We start from the raw sequence: 16,113 nt of genomic DNA, 5'->3' as shown, positions 1-16,113 counted from the left end.
TATCGCTGCCCCCTGGCTCACCCTGCACACGCCATGCTGCTTGTACCAGGGTTGCTGCCTCCTCAGTACCCCCTCATGGCCAGGGGTGGCTCTGCAGCAGCCCTGCCTCAGTTTCCCTCCACGGTTCCCAGAAATAATCTCCCAAGACTTTCTCACAGTTACTCCTCGCCCCCTGCCTGGGGCAGGTCGAATGGTATGAACAGTTCAGAACATTGCTCAGAGTTCCAAAATAAAGTCCCTCCCCATTCCCCCGGCCCAAACGTTCGTACTCGGTTCCGGCATTTCTGCCAGTCTTGGGACTCTTCCCCAGTGGCCATGGCCCAGCCCCGGCTAGCAGGAATCCTCATTCCCCCAAAGGCCAGGATCTAAAACTCTCCCTCACGCTCAGACTGACCAGTGGGCAGATGCCCTCTGCTACTTGCCTTACAACTCAGGATCCGCACACAGCCGGCTCCAGGCTTGGGCTGATCTTTCTCTCCCTCGTTTATCCCAGGCCGGATTGACTCATGGGGCCCTGCTTCATTTCCCCACGTGGGGAAGGGAGTGAACAGTGTCCCAGGCGAGGCTGCACTCCATTTCCCGGTAAAGGGCCAGCCATCCCACGACAACGCCTTCCGGATGAACGGTGCCAGCTCTGCGCACTTTGGTTCGCCTGTCTCGAACCGCTGCCCCGCACCCCCACTCAGAGCCAGGGCGCCTGCTTTGTTCCCACCCGCTGCCCCAATGGGCATCACGTCCGCTTGGGTGTCGGGCCGCAGGAAAAAAGTAGGTGATTTGTCCTCAAGTGGGACCAGTCTGTGCTGGGATTCAAACCTGCTGCTAACAGGAGTGGGGGCTGGGGGTTAGGGTGGTATGTGAGGTCATCCGTCTTTCCCTGTTTAAAAACCGGGTTGATTTAAGTCCCACCCTGAGAAATGAATCCCTTACCACTAGTGCTATCGCTTAAAACCAGAGCGCCCTGCCAGCTGTGGGGCAGCAGAACCCAGGGCTGCCAGCTGCTGATTGCTGGCATCGCCCACACGCCGGTTTGAAGGGGGCTGCTGGCCAGGCAACGCTGTCAGAGCTGAAGTTTATGGTCGCATGCAAATCACTGGCACCTATGCTAATTAGCTTGTTGAACATTTGCATGAAGTGTGACACCTGGAGCTGCACAAAAGGTGGCATCTCTGGAGAGGGCAGCAGAATCCCCCACCCCAGCTGTCTCCCTGGGGAAAGGCCAGGACACGCTCCCAGAGGAACAGGCGCAGCCCCCAAATGCCCCCCATCCCAGCTGGGCAGCGCCTCCTGTAGTGCCTGCCTGGGCACAGCTCTGCATTGCCTGCCCATTGGCGCTTTGAGGGAGGGCAGAGGTGGACAAGGCCTCTGCCTGAGGCCAGCAGGAGCTACAGTGTCCACCCGCGTGTCCATCTCCACCTGCCCAACCCACGCAGCACAAGCCAGCCCCTAAACGAGAGCGGGCTGAGCTGAGATTCCCTGAGCAGGGCAGGGGAAGGGGCTGGCAGAGAGGATACCAGGCCCTGGTTGGTGGGCAGGGCCGGCTTTAGGAAGTGCGGGGCCCAATTCGAACAGTTTCGATGAGGTCCCGGCAGGGATCACTTCGGCGGCGGGTCCTTCACTCGCTCCAGGTCTTCGGTGGCACTGAAGGACCCGCCGCTGAAGACCCAGAGCAAGCGAAGGACCCACCGCTGAAGTGCCGCCTAAGACCCGAAGCGCCGCCAGGTGAGTAAAAATTAAAAAGGCGCCTCTAGCCAGGGAAGGGAATCTCATTGCGTGCGGGGCCCTCTTAGGCGCGGGGCCTGATTCAGGGGAATTGGTGGAATAGGCCTAAAGCCGGCCCTGTTGGTGGAGGCAGAGCTGGGATGACCAGGCACCTTCTCCCACTGCAGCTGGACAGCAGGGAGCAAACCCACTACTGCCCTCCCCAGACGTGGGCTGGTGGGGCCCTGCATGGCCATGGGCCTGCGCTGGGCAGCTGGAGGTGTAACCAGCAGAGCCCTTCACTGTTTGGTCCTGGTCTCCCGGGCGGCACGTCTGGCCCCGATGCCGGTGCGAACAGTGGAGAGGCTGCTCTGGCCCAGCCCCCATGCACCAGAGCTACTGTTTTCTGGAGCGCTGCGGGGCATGGGGCAGGCTGAGGGATTTGGGGGGGGCTCCGAGGCTGAGAGAGAGATTATTTTGCTGGGCAGGGGCTCACTTTTCCAGGCAGCCTGGGTGAGGCTGGGTCTCGTCTCTCTAACTTGCATTTAGAAGCCAGGTGGGAGCAGCGTTGGGGTGACACTGGCTCCCTCGTTCCGGCAGAGCTCCTGGTTCAGTGCCAGAGGAAGGGGCAGCATCAGGGCATTTAAACCCAGGCTGCATTAGTGAGCCAGTGCGGGGATGGGCAGTGCAGGGTTCGCTCACGGGCTGGGGCAGAGGGTCATGCTCCCCGGGCTGGTGGGGACCCCCTGCAGCCAGAGTGCACAGGGAGCCCTGCCAGGCGGGCAGGCAGCTGGCACTGCTGCTGCCATGGGCACTGGGGGCGGCTGTGGGGGCTGCACAGAGCCCTGGTACATTTGCGCTTTCGTTCGCCAGAGAGAAATTGTCACTCGGCTCCTAGGAGACACAGGCAGCTGCAGCCCGAGCTCAGTGTCACCCCAGCGATGGGGGTGGCGAGGACACCCCTGGGGTGGGCACCACAGACCCTGCCTGGGTGGGGCTCAGAGGAGTCACCCAGGGGGTGAGAAACCAAGTCAGTGTGAACTACTGGTGCTGGGGGGCCCTTTCCCTGCTCGGTGCCAGAGCCCTCAGTCCCTCCGCAGGCACCGCCCAGCTCCACCTGGCCTCCCCTTGACTCCTGTTGCCCCTTTATCTCCGCTCTCTGCAGTGTTGGCACTCGCTCTCCTCCGAGGGCACTTTCCCTCCCTAGCCTGTGGCCGCCTCTCCTCCCAGCTCCCCTGCCCCCAGCGCCTGCCCCAACCACGTTGCCAACTCCAGCTGCCCCCACAGCCCCACTGGGGTTGCATTGAGACCACTGCTGACCCCCTGCTCCCCATATGCTACGGGGATGTAGGGCTGCAGCACCCCAATCTCCCCACCCCCGCAGCCACCATGGAAATGCTGTCAGTTCCAGCCTCCCCATGCCATCTGGGTGACCTGGAAAAGCCCCCCACAGCCTGACACCCCCCAGGCCGGGGGCTGCATCCCCAGCCCGGCAGGAAAACTCACGGTAGGAAGCTGCAACGTTGACCTCGTTAATTGCGACATGGCAGCTGGAAACAAGGTGGTAGTAGCTCAGTGAACCTGCAGCAATCGGTGCCCACGCTGGTGCTGCCACATGCAGAGGGGCACCAGGGGACGCCAGTGCTGGAGACACAGCAAAGTGATGGCAGGAATGAATCCCTTGGCACCACTCCTCTTTGAGGGTGCTCCATGTTGGGAACCCCCTTCTATCCACATGCGCCACCCCAGGCCCTGGCCCCGCCCCTCAGGTTGCAGGCCAAGCCAACTGTGTGACGGTGGGTTTGTCGAAGCGATGCACAAGCCGAGATGCAGAGGTAGCACTGGCCGGTGGCTCAGGCTCAGGAGTTCCTCCCATGTGAGTCTTGCTGCATTTCGTGCATGTTTCTCCCCTAGCCCCCGGGAAGTTCTTAGAGCCTTCAGCCAAGGACCCATCAGCCCCGATACCTCACCACTGCCGCCACCCAGGCCCATTCCCTGTATCCCCTGGCACAGAAAGGGAGAGAGTGTGGTGCTGTCTTCTGTACCCTGTGTCCTCTTTCTGCCCTGCACCATGGTACCCGCCGGCCTGGTGTCCCCACCCTTCAGGCTGCACCCCACTCTTCTCCGTAGCCCCAAATGCCAAGTGGGCGGGCTTAAGTTTTGCTTCCTAGTTATGAGTGCGAGTTCTGGTGATTAGCCAGCTGCTTGCCTGCGCCATCGCTGCCAGCTGGAAAGTGCCAGGGAGGAACAGCTTCAAGGTGGGGGTGAGCCCAGCTCTCTCCCACTCCCAAAGAGCCCAGCTCCCCACCCACCATGCCTTTGGCTGGTCGAAGGACATTCGCCTTTCCAGAGCGGCTGACGTGGCTCGGGCAAGTCGGCCTCTCGCTCCTGTTTGCGGCATGTCTCTTCCCCTAGCACGGGAACATTGGCGTGAAAACAGGCTCTCTCTTCCTGGAGCGCGCTGCTGCTCGCAGGCCACGTCAGCGTGAGTCAGGCTTCGGAGGAGGCCAAGGGCTGGTTGGTGGCTCCCAGCTAAGAGCAGCCACGGCCCCTGGGAAGAGGGGTACTAGGAGGCTGGCTTCTGCTTATCGAAAGATCAAGAAGTGACGTGAGCACAGCGTCTCAGTACCTTCATGGGGAGAAAGTCCCGGTGCTAAAGGGCTCTTCAGTCTTGGGGAGAAAGGCAGACCAAAACCCACTGGCTGGAGCTGAAACCAGACCAGTTCCGATCAGAAATGAGGCAGCCTCTTAGCAGCAGGGGTGACTGACCCCTGGAACGATCTCCCACAGGATATGGGGCAGTCCCTGTCTGCAAGACGTGGCAGTCCAACCCAGGCTGTTGGGCTCACTCCAGGAGTAACCGGGTGACATTTCAGGGCCTGTGTTCTACAGGAGGTCGCCCTAGAGCAGCACAATGGTCCCCCCTGGCCTTAAACTCCAAATCGATGAACCCCTGGGAGAGGCGGGAAGCAAAGAGAACAGAGAGCAAGTCACGCTGGTTCCTGGCCGCTCCTGGTGCATTCCATGCTCTGTGCATGGTGCCGGCACTCACCAGCCTGGCTCCTCGTGGGCTCAGGGACATTCCCCTGGGCTCCGTCAGCCCTGACCCTTCCCCTCTCTGCAGAGCTGCACGTGGGTCCCCTCGGACCAGGCCACCGGGCGTGCGAGGGAAACGAGTGACTGGGGAGGAAGAGCCACCTCTGTAGCCAACTCCCGCTCACTCCCCAGCCAGACAGGGCCACTCCCCACAGGCTGAAATGCCCCCTCTGTTCCTCTACAACCTCCCGTCGGGGAGGGCTTCTCCCCCCCACACTGCCATGCCATCCAACCCTCCCCTCCCCATGCCCAGGCGGCTGGACTCTCAGCTGCCTTCGTGGCTCGGCTCTAAGCGCCGCCCGTGCCGGGGTGAATCCAGGGAGCAACCCCAAGGCAGGTGGAGCCTTGACTCTTTCCCAGTGACCTTGTCCCAGAAAAGCAGCAGGAGGCCGGATCCAGCCCAACGCATGTCCCCCAGACGGGGGGTTCCTCACACTGAGTCACATACGTGTGCACACAGTTGCTCGGATATAAACGTGTTTATTGCAAAGCAAGGGGGAGGCAGACAAATCCCAGCGCAGCTGCCTGTGGTGGCCATGGGGTGCCGGGCACTGACTTCCGGGTGCTGCCTGCTTCCCTGCCAGCCTCTGAGCCGCACTGCGAGAATGAAGCAGGCTGCGCCCACCGCAGCTCGGGCAGCTGGAGACGCTTGGCCTATGGGCCACCCCGGCCTGGAAGAGACCCGCAGAAGAGGAGACAAGAACAAAGCGAGAATAACCACTAGGTAGCCTCCAGGCTGAGGGAGAGAAGCTACAGGCACTGACCCAACCAGGCCTAAAGGAGAGGGGAGCTGGTCAGCACAACACACGGGCTGGGCTCCTTTACACAGGCAGAGGAACTGAGTTACCCCAGGAGCAGGAGACCCAGCTGTGATGGAGACGGGGCAGAGAGTCTAGGCCAAGAGGCTATTCTAGGCGGTGTCTCCCAGGCAGTGATGGAAAGGGGGTGTTGATCCCAGCCTGAGAAGCACTGCTCTGAGGTCCTGTGGGGCACACGCACCCAGGCTGGCTGGGCTGCTCCGCTCCTGCTGGGGCAGGGGCAGGGGCAGGGATAAGCCAGCAGGATCTAGGGAACAGGCTGCGGGCCAGGGCAGGCTGAGCTGGGCTCGCCCAGGGTGCAAGCCCAGCAGCACGAGGAGCAGAGCGGCAGTTGCCCATGGCTAGTGACCAGCCCATAGCCATGTATTTGGATAGCGGAGAGCTGCAAGCCCCCACCCGCCACAATCGGGCCCTGCAGGGGGGGTCCATGTAGACCACAGCATCTGTGTTTTCATGTCCCCCTTAAAGCCACACTAATTTCCCCCCCCCATCACAGCTCACACATGCTCAGTAGAGACTTCTAAGAGCGTAGCAGCTAAAGTCCCCCCAAGCTGAGCAGCGCGGCAAGGGCAGCTCAGAGCCGTGTCAGGTCCATCACCTGAGCTGAGAGCAGAGAGACTCTCACCTGTGCTCTCAGGCTACGTCTACACCACAGCTGGACACCAGCTGCCCTCGCGGGACTCAAACCAGTGTGGCCATGGTGCCTGGGGCTCTCAGGCCCAACCCTGCTGGAGCTGCCGTGCCCACCTAGCTCGTTTTAGCGCAACACATCTGTGCTTGAGCCACTCGACATGTCTACCTGGCTTGGGAGGCTTGGTCCCAGCTGCACTGTAGCCACACCTGTCATGACCCCGAGGGCTGGGCCCCCGCAGCATGGAGGAGGAAGCTGCCCAATGGATATGCAAAGGGAACAAATGCCGGACCAGCAGGGGGCAACAGACTGGCATAAGGAGCCAAAGGTGGGTGCTGTCGGGGAGGGAAAGTGGGCTGGGGATTTGAGTAGACGAGGGGCCTGGAAGTCAGTAGGTTGAGCAGGGGAAGATTGCAAAGGGACATGGAGCTGGGGGTGCAGGGGACTGGCTGGGCAAGAAACCTGGGACTGAGCCAGTGGGACGGGGAAGGAGAGAGATCTGACAGGGATGCAGCGGGAGAACTGGTATCAGCTGGGCAGAGACTAGGACAAGAAGCCTGCAAGGGGAGGAGGGGGGAGGTACAGCTTGGGACTGGGCGCCAGTGGGGAGGGGCAACTGGAGATCATGGAGGGGGAAGAGGGAACAGATAAGGAGCCAGGAGGAAGGGCAACTGGGACTGGCTGGGCAAGGAGCTGAGGGGCAAAGAGCCGGGAATAGACTGGAAGTTGGAGGCAGACGAGAACTCGCTGGGCACAGAGCCTGGGGCTGTAATAAGAAGTCTGAGGAGTGAAGATTGGATTGGCCGGGTGAGGAGAGTGGGACCATGGGCAGGGAAGAGCCAGGCTGGAACAAGGCCAGTTTGGAAGGGACAGAGCAGGAGTCAGGCTTGGGAGGCAAAATAAGTTATGCCCACAATATTCCTCTCCTGCACCTGGAACCCAGGAGTCCTGAGTCTCACCATTCCTCCACTGTCAGCAAATAGCTGTAAAACCCACTGGCTGAGAATCCCATCCCCCTCTCGTGCTGGTCCACAGCGAGGATGACAACCTACGGCTGCTATCAGTCAGTCCGTTAGCTCAAGCAGCAGAGATCTGGGGGCAGGATCTACAGGTTTCAACCCTGCTGATGATCCACGGGGTGCTAATGGGATTCCTCATGCTGGAATTCCTGTTGGGCTTGTTTCCAGCTTGTTCTTTTAAGACCCTAGGAAGTTTTACACACACACACACACACACACACACACACACACACACACACACACAGAGCAAGGAACATGATTAAGGTCGCAAATCAAAAGCTAGGAAATGCCCAAATGAAGGTTGCCTAGACAACCTTAATTCACTCCGTGTGTGCGCATTAGGATACAGCCTTTAAGGACATGGTCACATGCTATTATGTCTGAGTCCCCCATGGGGCTTGCTGCTACAGTGGACACCGGCAGCCTGAGGGTGGCCAGTTTTCCAGGCCCTGACCCGCTTGGGAGAAGGGCGGGGCATCAGTGTGGTTTCTTGGCAATGGAGAGGACACAGGATGCAGCACAGAGGGTGACCTGGATGGGTCTGAGCGCTTGGCTTTATCGTCTTCAGAGGGGAGCATCTGCAGACCAGCCCCACCATATCTGGCTTGAACAGTGCTGGCCAATACGCTGGCTAGATGGACACCCGCCACGGTGCCCCTTTTAGCGCGAGACCTTGAGCAGAGCGAGGGCGCGGCTCCCAGGCTGGGAGGCTCGCTCCGAGCTGTAGCATGGACATCTCCTCAGTAGCTGGGGACACAATGCTCAATAAAGCGGCCGCTAGTTTTGGGTGCCCAATGAGATGCCGCTAGGGCTCAGTTTTCAGACTCCCAAGCCAAGCAAAGAGAGCGGGAGCTGTAGGTGCTTTAGGCACCCAAAGCTGGGCTGACTTCACAATGTGAGCCCTAGGGGGTTGTGTATATAAGCTTATCTTTGCAAAGGCAGGCACAGGGCAGGCCTGGCCCCTCAATCTCTGCCAGAGGCAAACCCTTGTTAATGTAACCAGCAACTCTCAGCACCCCAGCTGCCACGGCCGACGGAGAACTGGACGCCTGTGGGTAGATCCGTGGGCGCAGAGGGCAGAGTGCCACACTTGGGCCCATGCCCAGACACTTTGCAGGTGTATAGCGCTTGGAGCATAGCATGGTCTGTGCCATCTCCGCCACTAGGTGTCCGAGGCTGCAGCTTTTCCCTCCCGCTGCCAGTGCGCTGGGGGTCTGAACACAGTTAGATACGGCCACCACAGACCGGCAACTTTTCAATGGAGGCAGCACTGCCATCTCGGGGGCTCAGGCACAGGGGGCTGGGGCAGGCTCCCCACAAGCAAGAAAGACAAACTTCAAAGTCACCTCAACAAGCATAATCTATTCCTGAAAAACAACAGCCGCCCATGCCCCCCCCCCCCCACAGCAACCGGGGCCATCGCCAGCGAGAGAAAGGGAAATGCTATCTCAGCAGCTGGTTGCCGTGGTGACAGAGGACGTAGTTCTGCATTTGCTAGGCCTGCCCCACATGCATCTCAAACGCGCCAAGCTGGCACGCCCCCCACCCCCCAAACCACACCCCCGCCCCAGCCGGGTGGCGGCTGGCTGTTTGCAAACAGCCCCCGGTGGCAGCGCCGGGATAAAGGGGCAGCTGGACGTCACTCATGGGAGCAGGCAGAGGGGGAAGCCCAGGCTTTGCCCCCGCACTAGCTGGTTACACACAGTGGCGCCGGCCTTGGCCTCCGATCCCACGCGTGGATGTGATTTTCCCTTCCTCGCTGAGCGTCGTCAAAACTGCACGGCCCCAGGGGAGATGTTGAACATGGCGGGGTCGAACTTCTGGCCCCGGAACGGGGAGCCTTCCACGTCCCAGCCCTTCTTCAGCATCTCGTGCACCTTCTGAAAATGCAACGCACTCAAGTCAAGTGTACTGAGGAAACACACAGCTGACGGAGACACGGTCCTGCCACCCCAGCCTGGTCTCAATGCCCCACTGGTCTCTGCCGTTCCCCAGCTGGGGGTCACCACCCCTTCTCCTCAATCGAGTGCCTCAAAACCCTCAGGCTTTTACAGCTGTCTCCAAGAAATGAGTTTAAGGAACCCCCCAAGCCAGCTCCGCACCCGGCCTTCCCAGCAGCCTGCAGATTCAGGGAGTGGCTAAGCTCAGGGTCTGCGCCAAAGAACAGAGAACGAAGAGGCACCAGCTCATTTCCCAGAGAGCTCTGCACTTCAATATCAAGCTGAAAGGTGCCTCCTGCTTTAGTCTCTCCGCCTCAGAGCCACTGAGCTAGGCTCCATGACAGACCTGCACCCAAGCCCTGCCCTGGGGCAGTGAGATGGCACTCAGACAGCTCCCCCTCTGCTCCTGATAAAAGTCACCCTGCTGGGCCACTGCTACTATGGGAGAGTGAGTGGGAGCCGACTCTGCACCAGTGGCTGCTTGCTACCAACAGACCCTGGGTCACTGGGATGATGGGAGACGCCAGCTTCACTTTGTGGTGATGCAAGGCCATTCGCAGCCTGTGGAGTCTAGGCTCCCTGGGTATCGGGGGAAGGCAGCAGAAGTGATGTGTCCCTTTTTACCTCCAGATGGCAGGACACAGACCGTTCCTGGCCACCCTCAGCAATCTTGGCCGTTTCACCTGCAGGCTCGTGCTCCAGGCAGGGCTGCGGCTCACAGACGACAGAGGCCAGGCTAGCCGTTACCTGCTTGCTTTTGGGTGCAGCTCAGCAGGTTAGGACCTGCATACCTGGGCGATTGCCTCTCCCCCATGCCCGGCTGTGATGGACGAGACCCCCTCTTGCTGCCAGTCCTTGCCTAGCTCTCTCCAGAACGGCCGGCAGGGCTCTCAGAGGACTGCGGACTATGGAACGCATGGCGGGTGGGCCGCGAGGACTGGGAGGGTATGGAGTGAGGCTCGCCTGCACAGAGGGTGCGGGAGAGGCGTGTGGGGATTCTGATGCTTGCTGAGCGCCAACGGGGGAGTGGGTGGGGTAGGGGTGTGTGTGTGTGAGATGGAGGAGTCAGCATTGCCACACAGGATGCAAGGCCCAGGCAGCGAATGGCTCTCCTGGGTGCACATCAGAGTATGCAGCTGTTTACGCTAACAGAACTTCAATGGCAGGCAAGATGGTGGCGCTCAGCTCCCCGGAGATGGCCATGGAGTGGGATCCATTCGAGTCAGAGCAGCTGGGGCCCCTCAGGAAGCCAGGGTAGGTCTACGGCTCCCAGCAGTCACAGCGGGCAAGAGGAGGGATGGCGTTTGCTGCTAAGCCCCTTCTCAGTCCAGCCAGGTGCAGCCATCCCTTAGCGCCTGGGGCGCGGAGTCAGAACAAAGTGATCAGCAAGGATCTGCCCAGCCAGCCGACCTCCCGCTTCCCCGCAAGCGGCGAAGGACCTACCAGCTCATGGCTCTGGGGCTTGCCCTGCAGCTTCTGGTGGTAGTCGAAGGTCAGCCTGTCCAGCACGGCGTGCTCCTCTTCGTCCACTGTGGCCATGGAACGCTCCTTGTTGATCTTATCCACGTCGATCGGCTCCTCCCCCTCCAGGATGGCGCTCCACCAGTACTCCCCCACCTTGTTCAGGCTGATCTGGGGACACAAAAGCACCGTCAGCCCAGCAAGCAAGAGACAAGGTGCAGCCAGTCAGCCAGGCCTGGGCCCGGAGGGGAGCCCAGTCCAGGAGTCACCGCTCTAGGCAAGGCAAGAAATGAGGTCTCCTGACGGAGCGTCAGTGCCTGTAGGAAGCAGGGGCACCGGAGCTTGCCCAGAAGCAGCAGCTGTAAAAGCTCCTCAACAGCGTTTCACTGGCTATGCTCTAACCCCAAAGAATCAACCGGCTGGCAGCTCCCAGTCAAGGGGGCCAAATAAATACAGAGCAACAGAAGTTCTGCTGCAACCAGAGCGGCTCGATACTCACAAGGAAATCAACTTCAACGATTGTTCCAAACAGCTCCCTGCTCCCAGAAATCTTTGGGCTAAACTACATTTATCACCCACCACTGACCCCCCTCACCTGCACCCTGCCCACTAACCCGCTACCGTGGGGCTACTGCTGGCATCAGTGGCTACATCCGTGTGCCTGATTTCCTCCTTTCCCTCCCAAACACGGACCGGCCCAAGGCTCAGGAGAGGGAATACTGGGCATTTGACAATGGCCCCCGAGGGTTCGAAATGGGTGCTATATACAGCTAGAAAGGGGAGAGTCTAGCCTTCCGGTGGGGTCACAGGACACTGGATTCACACCCCGGCCAGAAACACCACACTTCTGTGCTGAAAAGCCGCTTACTTCATTTTGAGATGGTGCCCATTTTCTTTGCTGTCGAGTTGCCCTGAGGGAACTCTGGGCGTTGGCCTAACGCGGCACAGTGTGGGGAGGATGAAGGCTTTATGGGCACTCATTTGGGGGGGGCGGGGGGGGGAGAGGATGACTGTTGTCGTGAGTTATGCGCCCATCCCAAGTCTTTATACCCTCCCACACCAACAACTATTCACTGTGCGGCTTCTGCTCAACCGTTGCTGCACCAGCTGGAGCTCTGCCCACTGAAGGGGTCGTTCCTCATGCTAGCAAGAAGCAGTGCCCTGGAGGACGTTTTACCATGCCAGCAAAGACTGCTACCCAGTGGGAACATACACGGCTGCCAGGGTGTGCCCCCTCACTATGTACTGCCACAGAGGAAACAGAATTTACCATGCTACGCACTGCCACATAGCCCAGGAGAGCTGGGTCAGGGGAGACCTCTGTCTCATTCGCTCTTCCTTCAGACGCTGCTTAATCCAGGATTCTGGTTCTCTGCACTGGATCTACCCAGAGTTCCCCTCTCTTTCCTTCGCCACCCTTAATACTAGTATTTCCATTTTACGAAGAGAACTAAGGCACAGAGGGGGGACCAGACTTACCTGATGTCACGCGGAGTCAGTGATTGCGATGGGAGTGGAACGCTAGAGTCCTGGTTCTAGCCATTAGGTAACGCTCCCCTACCCACGTGGGCCTCTGGCATCTGTGGGCTGGGGAGTTCGCTCTAACCATTCCAGATTCTCTCTGCATCCCAGCCCACAAGTAGGAAAGCGAACGGAGGGGCTGGCTTGCATATGCCCTTTAGCAGGGAGTGGTGTCTCCCTTCACACCCAATGCCAGTCTGTTCTAATGACTAGACAAGTTGGTGGGTTGCTTGACTCCACATGGTGAGTTTTTTAACCTGTCCTTCCATAGCAATTCTTAACGATCAACCCCACCAGAGGGCCAGCCGGTTTTGCAGCCAAGCTGTGCAGGACATCCAGGAGTCTCCTTCAAAGAGACATGGGGCCCGCAGTCTCCACCCTCACCCCACTCTCAGCAAGGCAGGTGTCCCTCTGGAGAGCCAGCTCAGCATGCCCCCCAAGTCCAGTCCAACAGCAGACACTCAAATCTTGAATTAAGAAACGGCTCAAGAACTCGAGGGCACAACTGCAGCTTCCTGATTGGCTGGCAGTGATGTCATCCCCAGGTCTGTGAGGCCAATAATTCGCAGGCCCTGACTTTTATTTGAATGGATAGATTCCATTTCATAACAGCTGTGACGAGAGGCCGTGCGTTTCATAGCCACTGCTGAACTGGGAATGGCTCCTGGCTTCAATGCCTGCCATCGCGGTGCAGCCCCAGTGGGCCAGAACCACCTGGCAATGGGGTTACGGCTTATTCTTTAAACCCAATGCCAGGCAAAGGCTGGAGAGCTGATAAAAGACAACTGTGTGCTTAAGGTGATGCAGAACGAGCAGGACTCGCCCCTAACCGCCCACAGGCTCAGAGCGGAGGGACCTGTCAGACGCACCACTTGATTAAGAAATTCAGACCCTCTCAGAGCCGGCTAACGACTCCGCTCGTGTGCAGCCCAGAGAGGAGCCCTTGGCGCAGAGATTTCACATTTCACTAACCCAGAACAGAGTCCTGCCTCAGCTCCCATCAGTCTCATCTCCCATGCACGAGCGTGGGCGGGAAGGAGGCTGAAATGTCACACGCTTTTAGCTGCCGCCCCTGCTTGGTGGAAACGCCTGCCCCGGCGTGTGTGATGCAGAACCTGCTCTGTGACAGGAGACGGGGCCAGGAACGGCTAGCAGGAGGGGAAAACAGCACTTTGGAGGCTGCCTGGGAGTCTCACTGCCATGTGAAGACAGTCAAGAACGTCAGAGACAGCCCCAGCAGCTCTGCCTATGGCCAGCAGAACAGGGGTGGGCAGAAGATTTTCCTTCATAACTAGGGTGACCAGACAGCAAGTGTGAAAAATCAGGACAGGGGTGGGGGGTAATAGGAGCCTATATAAGAAACAGACCCAAAAATCGAGACTGTCCCTATAAAATCGGGACATTTGGTCACCCTATTTATAACGCTTTCAACAGGCCGGGCCAGAGCCCAATGTCCTGGGCTGCAGTCATGGCTGGTGGGGGGGGGCAGGGGGGAGATGACACAGCAGAGCCAGGTGAGGGAGAAATATACGTGTGTAAACATCACATTGAGACAAACAAGGAAGCAGAAGCAGGGAATCCGATACAGATAGGAGCTCCTAGCAATCAGTATTTCTCTTGCCCACGGTGCTGGGGCCAGCCGAGATGTTTTTTGGGTTTTTTTTTCCAGTGTGTTTTTTATTTTAACAATAATCTCAGCAGTGAAGAAGATATATGGCATGCGTTGGCACCTCTGCAAGATCATCAATAAAGTCAGACAATGCAATTTAGTCAATGCTCTCAACAGCTCCGGAGGGGAAACATGGGCAGAAGTGCACAGCTATTAAAGTTATGAAGCAAGGAGATTTTCTCCCGAGCAAAGGAAAGAAGCCGGTTAACAGAGGCGAGGAGGGCAGGGGCACTTTGGGATCAAGCCCTCTGGGCAAGAGGAGCCAGGAAAATATTCCAACACAGATAGCGCCAGGGATTCCAGCCAAACTGGTGCATTCCTTCCCCTGGTCATTGCACAGTTTGGCTTTAGAGACAGAGGAATGACTGCTGAACTGTGAGCACAGGCTTCCAACCTGCAGGTGACTAAGCTGGGTCCAGCTGGACTCTCCCTTCCATTAGGGATCTCTGCATTAGGAGCAGCAATCGGGGCCTGGCGTAGGCCATGGCATCTACTGCAGAACCATCTAAGCTCCAAAATCAAACCCTGCTCTGAAGGCAGAATTATTCATTCCCTCCTGGACTTTTCTATGGCGCTCCTCACTCCAGGAGCTGAATGCTTCACAAACACCATGTGTGCGCGCATGGGGCATTATCCCCATTTTACAGAGGTGGAACTGAGGCACACAGAGATTAAGGACGAGAGTGTCCATTCATTATGGGTGCCCAATTTGAGGTGTCTACGGCACGAAAGTAGTAAGCATTATAGAGCCCGTCATGCATGCCAAGCGCAGCTCCCAGCGACTTCAGTTGCAGCTGTGAGCGCCCAACATGCCTGTGAATCAGACCCCAGTGTCTCAAGTTGGGCACCTGGAAGATGAGGAACACAGGGAGTGACCAGCTGGGAGTAAGTGACTTGCCCAGCATCACATAGGAACTCTGTGGCAGAGGCAGGGATTAATCCATCTCTACAAAGCAGCGTTCAACTGCCTAAACCACAGGGCCAGGCTATATTCCTGCAGTCGCCTGCTTGATTCACTACACACCTTCCAATTTCTGCAACAAGCAAGGCAGGGGTCCTACAGACCAAGAGTTCTCAACCTTTTTCTTTCTGAGCCCCCCCCCCCATGCTATTAAAAACTCCATGGCCCAGCGGGGGCAGGGAGGGCCTCGGGGCAGGGGCCTTGGGCATAGGCATAGTTTGACTTCTATTTTACGGGGGCAGGGGCCAGCGGGGCTCGAGCCAGCTCTGCACAGCAGGGTCCAGAGAGGGAGTGCCATCTCCACCCCCTGACTCACCTAAGCAGGCCACCCAGCCTCCAGGTTGCGGGGTGGGCAACCAAAAATTATAACTCAAAAGGTGGGGAGCTTAGCTCAAAAAGTTTGAAAACAGCTTATGGTGCAAGCAAGAGGGTAGCTAGGGGCTGTGTGCAGACAGGGGGTAGCTCACGGTGCAGGGACGGGGGCTGTGTGTTGGCAGAGAGCTCCCCTGCGGTCCCTGTTCCTGGAGGGGTCTGCCAGCCACGGAGCTGGGTCTCCCCACCCAGGGGGCTCTTACTGGCTGCCTCTGTGGAAGCAACAGGGCTGGGAGCTGAGGAGCAGCTTCAACCTAGGACATCAGCAGCAGTGGCGGCTCTAGCGATTTCGCCGCCCCAAGCACGGCGGCACACCGCGGGGGGCGCTCTGCCGGTCGCCGGTCCCGCGGCTCCGGTGGACCTCCCGCAGACGTGCCTGCGGAGGGTCCGCTGGTCCCGCGGCTCTGGTGGACCTCCCGCAGGCACGCCTGCAGATGCTCCACCCCAGCCGCGGGACCAGCGGACCCGCCACAGGCACGCCTGCGCGAGGTCCACCGCTCGGAGCCGCCTGCCGCCCTCCCGGCGACCAGCAGAGCGCCCCCAGCGGCATGCCGACCCAAGCACTCGCTTGGCGTGCTGGGGCCTGGAGCCGCCCCTGATTCAGCAGGAGACAAGGGAATGCTGCGGCTACCTGCTCCATGGCACCAGCTTCCCGCCTCCGACCTGGCCAGAGGGTGGGGAGAGGAGATGTGGGGAGGGGAGGTGGAGCTGCTCCTGGGACTGCTGGGCTCTTCCACTGCAGTTTGGGGTGGGGGGGGGAAGCAATGCCATCCATGTTCCCAATTCTGCCCGACAGGGAGCACTAGGGCTCGGGGGTCCGAGCCTGTGAGCTTCAGCCCCACGCCTCCCAGCTTCAGCCCCACGGGGTGTGCCAGGAATCAGGGCTTCAGTCCCATGGAGGGCACCGGGGATCGGGGCTTCAGCCCC

General features: G+C 59.2%; 1 protein-coding gene across 1 annotated transcript in view; it reads right to left on the bottom strand.

Annotated features, from left to right (window-relative positions):
- Positions 1–8,807: 8,807 nt before the first annotated feature.
- The window catches only part of NUDCD3 (NudC domain containing 3), a 56,994-nt gene continuing 49,688 nt past the window's right edge, over positions 8,808–16,113 (bottom strand). Inside the window, exons 5-6 of the mRNA XM_039524728.1 lie at positions 10,646–10,834; positions 8,808–9,142 (exon numbers count right to left, since the gene is read on the bottom strand). Coding sequence (XP_039380662.1) covers positions 9,032–9,142; positions 10,646–10,834 — 300 coding nt within the window. The 3' untranslated portion in view covers positions 8,808–9,031. The remainder of the gene's footprint in view (positions 9,143–10,645; positions 10,835–16,113) is intronic.

Source organism: Mauremys reevesii, linkage group 2 (genome assembly GCF_016161935.1).
Source record: "Mauremys reevesii isolate NIE-2019 linkage group 2, ASM1616193v1, whole genome shotgun sequence".
Lineage (NCBI taxonomy): Eukaryota > Metazoa > Chordata > Testudines > Geoemydidae > Mauremys > Mauremys reevesii.
This window is presented reverse-complemented; position numbering and strand designations above follow the sequence as displayed.